The sequence below is a fragment of the Eurosta solidaginis genome, chromosome 4 (genome assembly GCF_040869045.1).
Source record: "Eurosta solidaginis isolate ZX-2024a chromosome 4, ASM4086904v1, whole genome shotgun sequence".
NCBI classification, from domain to species: domain Eukaryota; kingdom Metazoa; phylum Arthropoda; class Insecta; order Diptera; family Tephritidae; genus Eurosta; species Eurosta solidaginis.
The window spans coordinates 36096057-36112804 of record NC_090322.1 but is presented as its reverse complement, the minus strand read 5'-3'; the positions used below and the strand labels follow the sequence as shown (position 1 = coordinate 36112804).

General features: G+C 33.4%; 1 protein-coding gene across 1 annotated transcript; it reads left to right on the top strand.

The window, feature by feature from the left end:
* The first annotated feature begins 3530 nt into the window (after positions 1-3530).
* LOC137248464 (putative gustatory receptor 39b) lies at positions 3531-15142 on the top strand. Its single transcript, XM_067779393.1, has 2 exons — positions 3531-3642; positions 14316-15142. Exons 1-2 carry the CDS (start codon positions 3531-3533, stop codon positions 15140-15142), a joined length of 939 nt encoding a protein of 312 aa, XP_067635494.1.
* Positions 15143-16748: the final 1606 nt, after the last annotated feature.

Sequence of the window (16748 nt, the reverse complement as noted above, 5' to 3'; positions counted from 1 at the left end):
AATGACTAACCCAATATTAAAATCGCTGAGAACGGAATATATGTTCCGCCAAACGACTATGGCGAAGTAAAAATGGCAATATCCCGTCTAAGGAATTAAAACGCCCTCGAGCTGTTCAAACACTATCATATGTCTCTATCTTGCAGTCCAAAGGTGGTTGGTCCTCGAAAAGCGACTTCGCAGATCGCGCTAACTACCGTGGAATCACTCTGCTTAACGAACCCTAAAGTCAGCAAACTGATTGGACCTTATCAGTGCAGCTTCATGCATACTAAATCTACTATGTACAAATCTCTGCGATAGGCGGAGAAAACATCCGATAACCGAGTCGAAAAGCACATCTTATTGTTGGTGATCAACTTCATGAATGGATGTGGCAAAAGGGAAGAGCGATTCAGTGTTCATATTAGTCTAGTATAAGTCTCGGCATTTGTTGAGAAATGACAGTGAGAGATTATCCGCACTCAGTTGAAAATTACTTTAATTTCCTTATCGCTAGATATGAATAATGTTACAGTTAATTATTATCACAGCCAAACATGCCACAAGCTAATAAATTTGTTTTTCTCATTTCATACTTCAGAGGACCATCAAACTTTCAGCTGTCAAAATGGAACAACAATTGAGAAGTTTGTTGCGTGTCTGCATATTTTTCGGTATATATGTGAGTGCAACAAAGAGAATGTCACCGGAGAATCCAATCTACTATCTACAAAGTTGCTATATTTGTATACTCCACAGTGGCATTTGTACATTGTATTGTAACGAGTTGAGGGAAATTCCGCTTATTTGAAACCTTCTGCTAACGTTCGAATCGCTAAACTGTTGAATAAAACACTCTACTATTTAGTATTGCAAACTGGTCTTTATTTAGATTACTTCAATAGTACTACTTCACAATTATACTCCACAAGCAATTGCGTGTTTAAATCAAAACTGATTACTGACTACTCAGCTTGTTGCGGCTTTTATACTCTCCGTTGCTTCATTCGATTATTTCTACTAAGGTCTAGTAATTTCGTGAACTTCATGCTTGTTTACCAGCCATCTACGTACATGTATATTTGTAGTTTATAATCTCTCGCATAGCCATATGCGTGTGTATATGTGAGTACTACTTCGGCTGATGATAACATGTGTTTATGAGTATCTCTCCGTTGCCTTGTATGTATGTGTGTTACAGAATTTGGATGAGGCTGATGATCGTAGTAATATTTTGTCTGATATTTGGTGGTTCATACCAATTGGCGTTGTAATTTATGTTATGTTTTTATGTGTTATTTATGTTATTTGTGCGATAAGTGCAAGAAAATGGTAAAAATTACAAGTTTAGCAAAATATTGTTTACACATTTTGTTTAATAAATTTTCGCATAAGTTTAGGCGCATGCGATCGATATTGCTATTGCCTTTGATTTAGTTGAATTAAGAGATAGTTTATTTAATTGAGCCCACTCTCCTATGCGTGTTGATTCTTCATTCAGCCTGAAAAATAGGTCTTCGGAAAGACCAATTAGACGAGACATGTATATTTGAGTATCATCGGCATAAAGATGAATGGAGGCATTGCGACAACAGGCGACTATGTCATTAATAAAAAGCGTAAAGAGTATTGGACCTAGGATAGATCCTTGCGGAACACCAGATTTTATGGAATTTAAATTTGAGACTTTATCAGCACATTTTACTTATTGAAACCGGTTACAGAGGTAGCTTTGCATTAACTTTATGGCATATGGGCTGAAGTTAAAACTAGTTTCAAGTTTGTGAATTAGTACTTCAAAATCAACCATGTCAAAAGCTATTGAGAAATCCCAAAGCACGAGCACGGTAATTTCATTATTGTCAAAGGCCGGACGTATATCTTCAAGAATCTTAAGCATGGATGTTGCACAAATTTGCCCCCTTCTAAATCCCGACTGGACTTCGGATAGCAAATTATTATTATATATATGGTGAGTTATTTGCATGCTAATAGTTTCTCAAACACCATAGATAAGGCAGGTAACAAACTTATTGGTCTAAATTCTTTGTAAGAACACGGAGACCTCGTTTTAGGAACCGGAATAATATTTGCAATTTTCCATTGACTAGGAAACCTACTGGACATAATTGAGAAATTAAAGATATGTGTTAGCGAAGCGGTGGCGTAAGGTGGAATAAGTTTTATTAATCGTATGCTAATACCGTCAAATTCCCGCGGCATTAGACTTTATAGCAAAAATAGCATCCAGCACATCGCTTTCGGTGACCACTGAAAAATCAAAGGCACTTATATCCAGTCTTCTGTCTACACAGGTTACAGCGATTCTGTCATCGATATCATTCTTATTCACATCATTATATTTTTCAATATTGTTTGTATTACCACACATGAAATACGAGTTCATAACATTTGGGTCGTGGCTGCACTCAATGTTATGCTTTTTACAGACTCCAAAAGATCGAAGATTTTTCCAGAGCATTCTCGTTGGCAAATTTGTTTCAAATTTAATATTCAGGAATGCTACTTTAGCATTCCAAATGAAAAGGGTAACTTGATTTCTCAGAAGGCGGTAATCTTCCCAGTGCTTATCATCGCGATATCCCTTCCATTCCTTGTAAGCCCCCTCACGTTTTTTTATGTGTTTTAAAACCTCCGGTGTGAATCAGGGCTTTTTATGGCCCTGGATTTTAAAAGATTTTAGCGGAACAAATCTATCAAAAAGGTACCAAATCAGGTTATTAAAATATTTTACCTTCTCGTCCAAATTTGAAATGGACAAGCAACCACTCCAATCAAGACAAGAGGCTTCTTCATTAAGAAGCTCCATATTAACACCTTTGAAATTTCTGTAGGTTATTACAGATTCGGGCTCTGCTGTATTAAATTTCAAATCATAGCACAAGAAGAGCATTCCATGGTCAGAGATACCATCCATCGGAAGCTGGTCAGTATGATTGATAAAATTTATATTGTTAACACACATTAAATCTAGCAAACTAGGCTTACTATTAGGAGCAAAACGGGTTGCAAATTTATTTATAATTTTTAAGTCACACGCCTGAAAATTATTAATAATACTTTTACTACGGGAATCACAGTTAAGCAGATCTACGTTAAAATCTCCACAAATAATGACGTGGTCATAATTTAAAGAAAACTCTGTTATTTTGTGAAAAAGGCGTGTTAAATCGTTAGACCTTTTGGGTTATAAACACATGCCACAAAACACTTTGTACTGGCATCGCCTATGTCAACAAAAATACATTCAACCTCGTTTGCATGCTGTGAACGATAAACCACTTTTTGATTTAAAACATCTTTGCAGTAAATTGCAACACCACCACCACGAATGTTATCTTTTCTGTCATTCCTCAGCAGTACATATTTATTTATATAATAAGAATCAACATTAACGTTGGATCTGTACCAGCTTTCCGTAAGGCCAATTAAATCAATATATTTTTATCGGCAAATAAATACGAGAGGTAATCAAGTTTCTGAGTCGTAAGACTCCGCACATTTAACTGACACTTATTTAATCTGTTATGACTTTTACAAATTTGACTCAAAATGCATCGCACATGTCCACTGTCAGTGCAATTATTGGTCAAGTTAACCAAACTCATAGCAACGAAGCAAAAGGAGATCAACAAAGCAGTAAGAGGGGGAAAGTAGAAAAAAGAAAAGAACAATATAGAATGGAAATAAACTAAAAATTAATAACACATAAAGCATTGCATTGCAAATATAAGTATGCATTGTTGTTGTCATTGCTCGCTTACATCAATTCGATCAGCGCTCTCTTTGTCACTGATTTTCTCTGCTTCACCTTGTTGACGTGTACGCACATATACATCTCCACGTATAGAGAAAACAGAAGTAAGTTTTCTCTGTTTTTATACCTTTCATGAAAATGAAATGGTATATTAATTTCGTCACGAAACCGAAAATTGTAAGTCCTTAAAGGAAAATAGATAGACCCACCATTAAGTATACCGAAATAATCAGGTTGAAGAGCTGAGTTGATTTAGCCATGTCCGTCTGTCCGTCTGTCTGTTTGTATGCAAACTAGTCCCTCAATTTTTTAGATATCTTGATAAAATTTGGTGAGCGGGTGTATTTGGGTGTCCGATTAGACATTTGTCGGAACCGACCGGATCGGACCACTATTGCATATATCCTCCATACAACCGATTTTTCAGAAAAAGAGAATTTTTGTAATATCTTACCCAATTTAACAGATTGAAGTTTCAAACTTCACCATATACTTTCGTATATTGCACATATTGTTGCCTGAAACAATTTATGAGATCGGTCGTATATATAGTATATATCCCCCACAACCGATTGTTCAGATAAGGAACTTTTCGTAATTACTGCCCTATTTTAAGAGCTAGAGGCTTCAAATTTCAACGAATGCTTACGTATATAGCATATATTGTTGTCTGAAAAAATCATAAAGATCGGTGGTATATATAGTATATATATGGTGTTATATATAGTATATATATATATATATTTTCGCAAATTTAAGCCCCATTTTAACAGCTAGAAGCTACAAATTTCACCGAATATTGACGTATATAGCATATATTGTTGTCTGAAAAAATCATAGAGATCGGTTGTATATATAGTATATATCTCATACAACCGATTGTTCAGATAAGAAACTTTTCGCAATTTCTACCCCATTTTAACAGCTATAAGCTTCAAATTTCACCGATTGCTTACGTATATAGCATATACTGTTGTCCGAAAAAATCGTAGAGATCGGTTGTATATATAGTATATATCTCATACAACCGATTGTTCAGATAAGAAACTTTTCGCAATTTCTACCCCATTTTAACAGCTATAAGCTTCAAATTTCACTGATTGCTTACGTATATAGCATATATTGTTGTCTGAAAAAATCATAGAGATCGGTTGTATATATAGTATATATCTCATACAACCGATTGTTCAGATAAGAAACTTTTCGCAATTTCTACCCCATTTTAACAGTTATAAGCTTCATATTTCACCGATTGCTTACGTATATAGTATGTATTGTTGTGTCAAAAAATCATAGCGATCGGTGATATATATAATATATATATAATGGTATATATAGTATATAATATGCATTGTTGTTGTCATTGCTCGCTTACAGCAATTCGATCAGCGCTCTCTTTGTCACTGATTTTCTCTGCTTCACCTTGTTGACGTGTACGCACATATACATCTCCACGTATAGAGAAAACAGAAGTAAGTTTTCTCTGTTTTTATACCTTTCATGAAAATGAAATGGTATATTAATTTCGTCACGAAACCGAAAATTGTAAGTCCTTAAAGGAAAATAGATAGACCCACCATTAAGTATACCGAAATAATCAGGTTGAAGAGCTGAGTTGATTTAGCCATGTCCGTCTGTCCGTCTGTCTGTTTGTATGCAAACTAGTCCCTCAATTTTTGAGATATCTTGATAAAATTTGGTGAGCGGGTGTATTTGGGTGTCCGATTAGACATTTGTCGGAACCGACCGGATCGGACCACTATAGCATATATCCTCCATACAACCGATTTTTCAGAAAAAGAGAATTTTTGTAATATCTTACCCAATTTAACAGATTGAAGTTTCAAACTTCACCATATACTTTCGTATATTGCACATATTGTTGCCTGAAAAAATTTATGAGATCGGTCGTATATATAGTATATATCCCCCACAACCGATTGTTCAGATATGGAACTTTTCGTAATTACTGCCCTATTTTAAGAGCTAGAGGCTTCAAATTTCAACGAATGCTTACGTATATAGCATATATTGTTGTCTGAAAAAATCATAAAGATCGGTGGTATATATAGTATATATATGGTGTTATGATGGTAGCGTGCTCCGCCTGTCACACCGTATGCCTCGGGTTCAACTCCCGGGCAAAGCAACATCAAAATTTTAGAAATAAGGTTTTCAATTAGAAGAAAATTTTTCTAAGCGGGGTCGCCCCTCGGCAGTGTTTGGCAAGCGCTCCGGGTGTATTTCTGCCATGAAAAGCTCTCAGTGAAAACTCATCTGCCTTGCAGATGCCGTTCGGAGTCGGCATAAAACATGTAGGTCCCGTCCGGCCAATTTGTAGGGAAAATCAAGAGGAGCACGACGCAAATTGGAAGAGAAGCTCGGCCTTAGATCTCTTCGGAGGTTATCGCGCCTTATATTTATTTTTAATTATATATATATATTTTCGCAAATTTAAGCCCCATTTTAACAGCTAGAAGCTTCAAATTTCACCGAATATTGACGTATATAGCATATATTGTTGTCTGAAAAAATCATAGAGATCGGTTGTATATATAGTATATATCTCATACAACCGATTGTTCAGATAAGAAACTTTTCGCAATTTCTACCCCATTTTAACAGCTATAAGCTTCAAATTTCACCGATTGCTTACGTATATAGCATATATTGTTGTCCGAAAAAATCATAGAGATCGGTTGTATATATAGTATATATCTCAAACAACCGATTGCTCAGATAAGAAACTTTTCGCAATTTCTACCCCATTTTAACAGCTATAAGCTTCAAATTTCACTGATTGCTTACGTATATAGCATATATTGTTGTCTGAAAAAATCATAGAGATCGGTTGTATATATAGTATATATCTCATACAACCGATTGTTCAGATAAGAAACTTTTCGCAATTTCTACCCCATTTTAACAGTTATAAGCTTCAAATTTCACCGATTGCTTACGTATATAGTATTTATTGTTGTGTCAAAAAATCATAGCGATCGGTGATATATATAATATATATATGATGGTATATATAGTATATATATATAGTATATATATATTTTTTTTACGATTTCGGCCCCATTTTAACAGCTAGAAGCTTCAAATTTCACCAAATTCTTACGTGTATAGCATATATTGATGTCTGAAAAAATCATTGAGATCGGTGGTATATATAGTATATATCCCATACAACCGATTGTTCAGATAAGAAACTTTGCGCAATTTCCTCCCCATTTTAACAGCTAGAAGCTTCAAATTTCACCAAATGCTTATATTATATATTTCATATAAACTGTCATTTTGACCCCTTTTTTACGGCTAGAAGCTTCAAAATTCATCAAATTTCATCAAATAGTTACGTTTACGTCATATATTTTTGAAATACCTGATTCGTAGTCATAGTTTTTACATGCAGACCACAAAAACCGTGAAGCTTTGCATCCTCACACAGATTACCTACCTAATTTTTATTTTATATTTATCTTAAAAGTCGTTTAGATATGTTCAAATTTCACCAAATGCTTACGTGTATAGCATATATTGTTGTCTGAGAAAATCATAGATACCGGTGGTATATATAGTATATATCCCATACAACCGATTGTTCAGATAAGAAACTTTGCGCAATTTCCTCCCCATTTTAACAGCTAGAAGCTTCAAATTTCACCAAATGCTTACGTGTATAGCATATATTGTTGTCTGAAAAAATCATTGAGATCGGTGGTATATATAGTATATATCCCATACAACCGATTGTTCAGATAAGAAACTTTGCGCAATTTCCTCCCCATTTTAACAGCTAGAAGCTTCAAATTTCACTATATGCTTACGTATATAGCTTTGGTGGTTAACCAAATATTTAAATATTTATTTTTTAAAAATATTATGTTATTTATTTGAAGTATAAAATATTATTTTTGTTTATTTTTGAGTTTAGATATTTTCCAACTAATTAGAATTTTCTTTTTTTTGAAGTTATTCAAAATTTTAAGTTAACACGAAAACTCAATTAAAATTATTTTAAAAATTAAAGTAAAGAGTACAAAGTAGTTAACACTATATTTACTCCCCCTCCAAGAAAATTTGAAACAAACAAATTATTAATTAATATTAAAAGTAACCTTTTTTTGTTTTTTGTTGTTTAATGTATTTGTATTTAAATTAGTGTTAATAAGTATGTTTGCTGGTTTAAGTAAATCAATTGAAATATTTTTAATAGTATTTTTGTATTGAATTGTAAATGTTTTATTTTTCTTAGAGATAACTTTAAAAGGTCCTTCATAAGGTGATTCTAAATTAGATTTACGAAGAACTTTAACAAAAACATACTCACAATTTTCTAATTGTTTAGGAACGAAAAAATTTTCTTTATTATGATGAAACACTTTAGAACGAACAAGCGAAAAATATTCTCTTATTTTATGAAGAGCGTCATTAGAAAAATCATGTTCTTTATTACTATTTGAAATAATTAATTCACCAGGTATTCTAAGTGTTTGGCCATAAACAAGTTCAGCAGATGAACATTTTAAATATTCTTTAATAGAAGTTCGTAAACCAAGTAGAATGAATGGTAAAATGTCAGACCAATGAACCGAGTCGTTTGATGCTATAATTGCTGCTTTTAAAGTTCGATGAAATCTCTCTATCATGCCATTTGCTTGGGGATGGTAAGGAGATGTATGAATTTTATGAGAACCTAAAAGTTTAGTTAATTCCGTAAAAAATTTTGAGGTGAATTGTGAACCTTGATCTACTGTAATATTCAATGGTATACCAAATCGTGGTATATAATTATGAATAAAAGTTTTTACTATAGTATTTGTTGAAATATCTTTAAGTGGATAAGCTTCAGGCCAACGTGAAAATCTATCAATAATTGTTAAAATATAAGAATTTTCATTTGAAACTGGAAGAGGTCCAACAATATCCATATGAATATGTTCAAAACGGCCTGATGGTATTTGAATTTTTTGGATAGGAGATTTAGTATGTCTTGAAATTTTAGATTTTTGACAATTGATGCAAGATGAAGTCCAATCGTTAATTTCTTTACGCATGTTAGGCCAATAATATTTATTTTGAATTAATTTTCTAGTTGTTCTTATACTTGGATGAGATAATGAGTGAATTTTGTCAAATATAATTCTTCTCATAGAATGTGGAACATAAGGTCGAAAAGGTTGTAGAGAAACATCACACCATATATTTAAATTAATAACTGGAATATGAATTTCTTTTAAATTATTTTTAGAATTTTGATCAGAAATGGTTTTTTGTAAAAATGTATCAGTTTGCTGTTCTTTATATAAAGTTTCTAAATTTATATCTTGAGTTGAAATTGCATTTATTTCTGGAATACGGGAAAGTGTGTCGGCAACTATGTTGTCTTTTCCACGTATATATTGAATATCATTTGTAAATTGAGCAATATATTCAAGATGACGTAGTTGACGAGGAGATCTATCTACTTTAGAATTTAGAACATGAATTAAAGGTTTATGATCAGTATAAATTGTAAAAGTTCTACCTTCAAGAAAATGTTTAAAATGTTTAATTGAATTATAAATTGCTAAAAGTTCACGATCAAATGTTGAATATTTAGTTTCTGTTGTAGTTAATTTTCTTGAAAAATAAGCTAAGGGTTCTAGTATATTATTGCTAGTTTGTTGAAGAACTGCTCCAATAGCAACATTTGATGCATCTACTGCTAATGATAAAATACCATTTTTGTCGAAATGTGTAAGTAAAGTATTTTTAGCAAAAAGTTTTTTAACATTTTCGAAAGCTGTTGTGGTTTCATTTGTCCAATTTAATTGTTTGAGTTTGTTTTTAATTGCATGTGTTAACATTTCATGCAGAGGACTAAGTTCTGTTGCTAACATTTTAATATATCTGTGATAGTAATTTATCATACCTAAAAATTTTTGTAATTTATTTATAGAAATTGGTTTTTCAAAATTTGTTATGATTTCAATTCTATCTAAAGATGGTTTAATACCTTCGCCTGAAATTTCGTAACTTAAAAAATTTAATTTATTTACACCGAGAGTACATTTTGAAGGTTAGATATTTAAATTATATTCTTCAAGTCTTTTGAAAACTGATTTTAAATGATTTATATGTTGATCTTCATTATCACTGGCAATAAGAATGTCATCAATGTATGTAAATACAAAATCGAAATCAGAAAATACTTCATTAATAAAGCGTTGGAAAGTTTGAGCACTGTTTCGTAAACCGAAAGGCATTCTTACGAATTCAAACATTCCAAAAGGGGTAGTTATTGCAGTTTTATGAATGTCTTCTTCTGCCATTGGAATTTGGTGGTAAGCACGCACAAGATCAATTTTGGAAAAAAATTGTTTGTTTTTTAAATCAATTGTTAAATCGTGAATATGTGGTAAAGGATACCGATCTGGTGTAGTAATAAAATTAAGTCTTCGATAGTCTCCGCAAGGTCTCCAATCATTTGGTTCTTTTTTAGGAACGAGATGAAGTGGAGATGCAATAGGAGAATTTGAGGGTCTGCATATACCCGTTTTAACTAAAAATTCAAATTCAGCTTTAGCAATTTTAAGTTTGATTGGATCAAGACGTCTGGGTTTCGAAAATGGTAAAATACCTTTTGTTTCTATCCTGTGAACCGTATGGTGTTTAACTTTTTTAGTATAATCTGGTTCACAGGTAATAGACGGAAATTCATTAAATAATTTTGAAAACTTATTTTCGACAATAGGAATTTTTAGTGAGAAAATATCAGAAAATCCAGAAGAGCCAGTAACTTTAATTTTTGTAGTAGAATCCATTATTTCTTTATTTTTAATATTGACAATAATTCCGAATTTTTCTAAAAAGTTTGCTCCTAAAATTGGTGTATCAATATTCGCAATAATGAATGGAAATTCAAAATCTCTTCTTAAACCTAAATCAATTTTAAGTAGTTTTGTACCGAAAGTTTCAATTGAAGAACCGTTTGCTGCAGTCAAAGTAAGATCCGAATTTCTTTTATAAATTTTAAATTTAGAAAAAGGAATAACTGATACAACTGCACCGGTATCGATAAGAAAATTAAGTTTATTGAATTTATCAAATATGAATAGGCGACGAGTAGGTTTAATAATAGTTCCATTATCCGTCACCGTCATAATGGATCGTTTCAGTTTAAATTTTGTTCGGAATTTGAATTGTGATTTTGATTAAAATTGCATGGGGGTATACATTTAAGAGCGTTATTATTAAATTTTTTGTGATACCAACAAATATTTGTTTGTGAAGTAAAATTACGATTGTTTGAAAAATTTCTTGATTTTGAAAAATTTCGAGATTTAAATCTATTTCTATCTTTAGATCTTGAACGGATTTGTAATTGATTAATATCATTAGAAATTTTATTTAAATTTTGAAAAATAGCCGTGGTTAATTCAGTTAAATTTTTAACGCATTGTTCTAAAATATTATTATTTATACTTGAGACTACAGGAGATTTGGAAGAATGACGTTTGTTGATTAAATCAAAAAGTTTGTCAGCTAAAATAATTACTTCATCTTTATTTTGATTGTTACTAGAAGTTAAATGGATTTGTATTTCTTGTGGTAATTTATGAATCCATAATTTGAAAAGTAATTCTTGACTTACAATGGAGTCAGTACCTATAAGTGATTTCATAAATCTGAATAATTCAGATGGTGAACGATCACCAAGTTCAGTTTTTGAAAATAATTGTTCTAATCGTTTTTCTTCGTTAAGAGAAAATCTTCCACATAGAATTTTTTTGATTGTATCATATTTATTAAAAAGAGGAGGAGGGTTAATAACATCTAAAATTTTAGATATAGTATCTCGTTGAAGAGTAATTAGAACATTCTGAAATTTTAAATTATCATCATTGATATTGTTAATTTCAAATTGTCCTTCAACAAGCAAAAACCAGGCATCAGGACAATCTTGCCAAAATTGTGGTAATTTAATAGATTTAGTAGAAGGAAAATTTGTAAAGTTATCTTGTGTTGAAGTATTTTGTGTTGTATTAGAGATGTTGTTTTGTGTTGTATTAATGTTAGAATTTTGAGTTGTATTGTGAGTCATGATGTTATTTGTATGGTTGATATTTTGATTTTCTGCATTTGTAAATTTACGAGTTCGTATTGGTGAACGTAGAACCATATGAAAAAAAAAAAAAATAAAATAAAATAAAATGAAAAATTTGAAAATTAGGAAATATTTAAGATTTTTTTTTGGAAAGGGAGTTAACAATTTAAATAAAATATTTAATTTTATATAAAAAATAAGTAAATTTAAATAAATGTTAAAATATAAAAATAATCTTAAAATAAATTTGAAAGTTAAAAGGTTTAAAATTTTAATTTAAATTATAATTGAAAAATTTTAAATTTAATATTAGAATAAAAATTGTACTTACATAAAATTAAATTTAATAAAAAAATATTAAAATTAATAAGTAGTTGATTGATGATTGGCAATGGCATTTACGTTATTCGAGAAATTTTGATTGTTGATAAATATTTTCGTTTTGATTGTAGTTGGAAGTCTGGTCAGTCTGGTGACTAGAAGGTCTATTGAGTTATGTATATCGATTTCTCTGATGAGCAAATAGCTTTCATACATGTAGAATGCACAAATTGTAAAAAATTTCATTACTTTAACATTTTTTTTGCTTTCGCAAATCGCAAATCAGTTCGTGCACTTAAAAATGTTGTATGTACATAAATAACTGGTTGTTTGGTTACAAAGCAATTTTGTGTATTGCATAAAATGTTCTAGTTTACGAGTTACACTGGATTGTTTTCATTTTTCTTCATATATTTTTAAGTTGCGTTAAACAATTCATGATAACTTGAACCACACGTGTCTTTTATATTTTAAGTTTTGCATTTAATATTGGCAAGATGACGGTTGAAGACGGTTGAAACTTCGCATGAGCTTCTGTTGGTAGCTACTTTCAGCTAGATGAGAAAAATTGGTTGCGCGGAAGTACTACACCACTTTTGTCAAACGAAAATTATATCGTTCTTGAACTTATTGGGGTTTAATTGATTCGATTGCAGGATCGTTGGTAAGATCGCCAATATATTTGGTGGTTAACCAAATATTTAAATATTTATTTTTAAAAATATTATGTTATTTATTTGAAGTATAAAATATTATTTTTGTTTATTTTTGAGTTTAGATATTTTCCAACTAATTAGAATTTTCTTTTTTTTGAAGTTATTCAAAATTTTAAGTTAACACGAAAACTCAATTAAAATTATTTTAAAAATTAAAGTAAAGAGTACAAAGTAGTTAACACTATAATAGCATATATTGTTGTCTGAAAAAATCATAGAGATCGGTGGTATATATATTATATACCCCATATAAACTCTAATTTTTACCCCCTTTTTACGGCTAGAAGCTTCAAAATTCATCAAATTTCATCAAATAGTTACGTTTACGTCATATATTGTTGAAATACGTGATTCGTAGTCATAGTTTTTACACGCAGACCACAAAAAACCTGAAACTTTGCATCCTCACACAAAGTACCTACCTCTTTTTTATTTTATATTTATCTTAAAAATCGTTAAGGTATGTAGATCTGTTCATTATATATTTCTTATCTTATACATCCGATTATTCGGAGATTAAGAACGGGATAAGATTATTGTTCAGCCCCATTCGTGAAAGGTATGAAGTCTTCGGCACAGTCGAAGACAGTCCCGTTCTTACTTATTTTAGTTGCAGTCCATGCTGCAGTGTTTCGCGATTGTTCTTAGTTAGGCACTCATGCACAAAGATCTTTCCATTTTCGTTGCGCCCAATATCACTGAGAGTCATAGATCTTTTATTTAATTTTCAAAAATTTGAAATTGCTCTTAAAAGCAAGGAGCGGTCAGTGGGTGAATTCAGTTTTATTATGATGGGAGAGCTACCGTTTTTGTTCTTGGTCTTTTGAATGCGAAATGCAGAGCGTATTGAAGGCGCGGTCAACTGAACCGGGTTACATATTTTTGTGAAGACTTCGCCTATATCTTCGTTTGGTGTTTGGGGGACTCCACTTACCAGCACATCAGATAGCACGGCTTTGTTTTGGCATTAATTCAACTGAGCCTTTAATGAGTTGACATCAGATCGAAGCTGACTGCATTCACTTTCCGCTGCCTGTACTCTGGACTGCAAACTGCTGAAGCTGCTCTTTAAATTCGAGATCTCAGCAGCCAACTCACCCACTCTCTGAAGAACCCGCACATTAGAGATAACATCAAATCACCAATATGTCTGTCAAGAAATTTTATTTTCCAATTTAAAAATTATTTTCATTTTCCAATGAAAACTCGAGAAAAAGTGTGATAAGTCCATTAGTTTCATTTATCAACGACACGATGGATAGGGTTACAGTATTGCATATTTTTTGGAGTTTACGTAGACACAAACAAAAAAGTAAAAAACCAACTAAGACCTTTCTCAGGCAGTAGCGACCAGTTCCGAATGCACCAAAACGGCAATGCTTGGTTTAGAAGCACAGATAATTGTATCTTTAAGTTCTTCAAGCAAAAATTGATATCTACCTTTTGATCTGCGTTCTCTGCGCCATCTATATTCATGGACTTCACTGGCGTAATCGTATACCAGGACTCATGCTTACGTGGATAGCATCCACTATCATATTTACATGTCAAGTTGGCACGAATTTTATTATTATATACGAAGCTATGCACAAACAAACGGAACATGAAAACTTTCTAACGTTACTCGACGAAATTGAAGTGTCTTTGAAGTTGCGTTTAAATTTGAACGTACAACAGATGACGCTGTTAAAGTGTTTTCGTTTTCATATAATTTCTCACATTGTCATTGCAATTATACCGCACTTACTCTATGTAATCACCTCAGTATGGTTGAATTATACAGGCTATTTTTTGCATGGGCTTTGGTCTATTCTTACTCTGCGTATACGCATCGTACAAGTGCTTATTTATGTACGTATTTTGCGTCACTATCTCGAGTGTTTATGCGTGAAAATGCGTCAAATTGAAGTATATCGTAGGGCGCCGCAACAGCGTATGTTGGATGTGAACTATGAAAGGTTGGATTCTCTCGAATGTTTGTTTGCTGTGAAAGATATTTATGCGCTGCTACATCGTGCTTTCGTTTTATTGAATAGCTTTGCTGGTTGGTCGCTATTTTGCACAGTTACTTCTTACTTATTTGATACGAGCGCAAATTTATATTGGACCCTCTTGTCGTTCGATGGTTATGTGAGACGACGTTATTATAATATTGCAGGAGTAGCTGTGATAGCACCACTCATCATTATAATTTTACATTTATGTTATTTACTAGCTTTTACCCGCGGCCCGTCCGCAAAGAGAAAATGAAATATATGGGCTATTCACGTTAGCCTGCTTATCAAGTTATCTGCTTAAAAATTTGTTTCTGTGTAATGCATTTTATTTTTGTAATTGAGAAAAAAAAGAACTAAATGAGCTGATAACCTGATAGGATCCCCCAATGATCCCGAAATTATCCAGAAAAGCCACGAAATTACCTCGACGCTATCGCGGACGGATCCCGAAAAGCATCCAGAAACGCCCCGGAAGGGTCTCCAAAAGTACCCGAAATAGTCCCAATAAAACCCGAAATGACAACGACACGATTATAGACTTATCCAGAGAACAACACAGAAATGATCCCTGAAGGGATCCCGAAATAATCCCGAAAAAGTTCCGAAATTACCCTGACGGGCTCCCGGGCGGATCTCAAAAACCATCCAGGAAGGGTTCCTAAATTATCCCGACCAGAAAAAGCTCCGAAAAAGATCCGAACTGACCCCGAGGGATCCACGACGGATCGCGAAAACCACAAGGAAATGATTCCGGAAGGGTCCCAAAATGATCCCGAAATAGTCCGAAAATGACCCCGAAGGGATACCGCGCGGATCCAGATGTAATCCCTGAAGGGTTCCAAAACTATACCGTAAAAGTAACAAAAAAATCTCAAAATGACTCCTACGGCATCCTGGACCGATCCAGAAATGACCTCGGGAAGGTCCCCAAATGATCCCAACATGGTCCCGAAATGACCCTGATGGATCCGGCAAACGATCAAGTATTGATGCCGGAAGGGTCCCCAAACGATACCGAAATAATACAGAAAATTTCATGGAATGACCCCTAAAGGGTCCCCAAATGATCCCGAATTAGTCCCGAAAAGTCTCGAAACTACCCTGATGGGTTCCCGTATAGATCCCGAAATCCATCCAGAAGTGATACGGGAAGGGTCCCCAAATGATCCCGTATTAGCTCCGAAAAACTCAAGAAATGACCCCGACGGGATCCCGAAAACCATCCATAAATGGTCCTGAAATAGTCCCTAAGAAGTCCCGAAATGTTCCTGACGGGATCTCAAACGGGATACGGACAGATCCCGAAAACAATCCAGAAATGATGCCGAAAGGGTCCCCAAATGATCCCGTATCAGTTGAGAAAAAGTGCCGAAATGACACCAACGGGATTCCGGACGGATCCCGAAAACCATCTAGAAATGATGCCGGAAGGTACACCAAATGATCCCGAAATAGTTCCGATATGACCCCGACGGGATCCCTTAAGGATCCCGAAAACCATGCGGAAATGATGCCGGAAGGGACCCAAATGATCCCGAAAGAGTCCTGAAATGACCCCGACGGGATCCCTTACGGATCCCGAAAACTATTCAGAACTGATGCCGGAAAGGTCCTCAAATGATCCCGTATTAGTCGAGAAAAGTCCCGAAATGCCCCCGACGGAAATGATGACGGAAGGCACCCCAAATGTTCCCGAAAAAGTCCCGAAATGACCCCGACGGGATCCCGGACTGATTCCGAAAACTATCCAGAAATGATGCCGGAAAGGTCCTCAAAAGATCCCTTAATAGTCCCGATATGACCCTGAAGGGATCCACGACGGATCCCGGAAACTATCCAGAAATGATGCTGGAAAGGTT

Bases quoted from the DNA above. Each gene is read 5' to 3' on its own strand.
- LOC137248464 (XM_067779393.1), top strand. From the start codon at position 3,531: ATGACTTTTACAAATTTGACTCAAAATGCATCGCACATGTCCACTGTC. The intron at 3,643-14,315 runs GTAAGAGGGGGA...AAGTTCTTCAAG, and splicing joins AAAAGGAGATCAACAAAGCA to CAAAAATTGATATCTACCTT.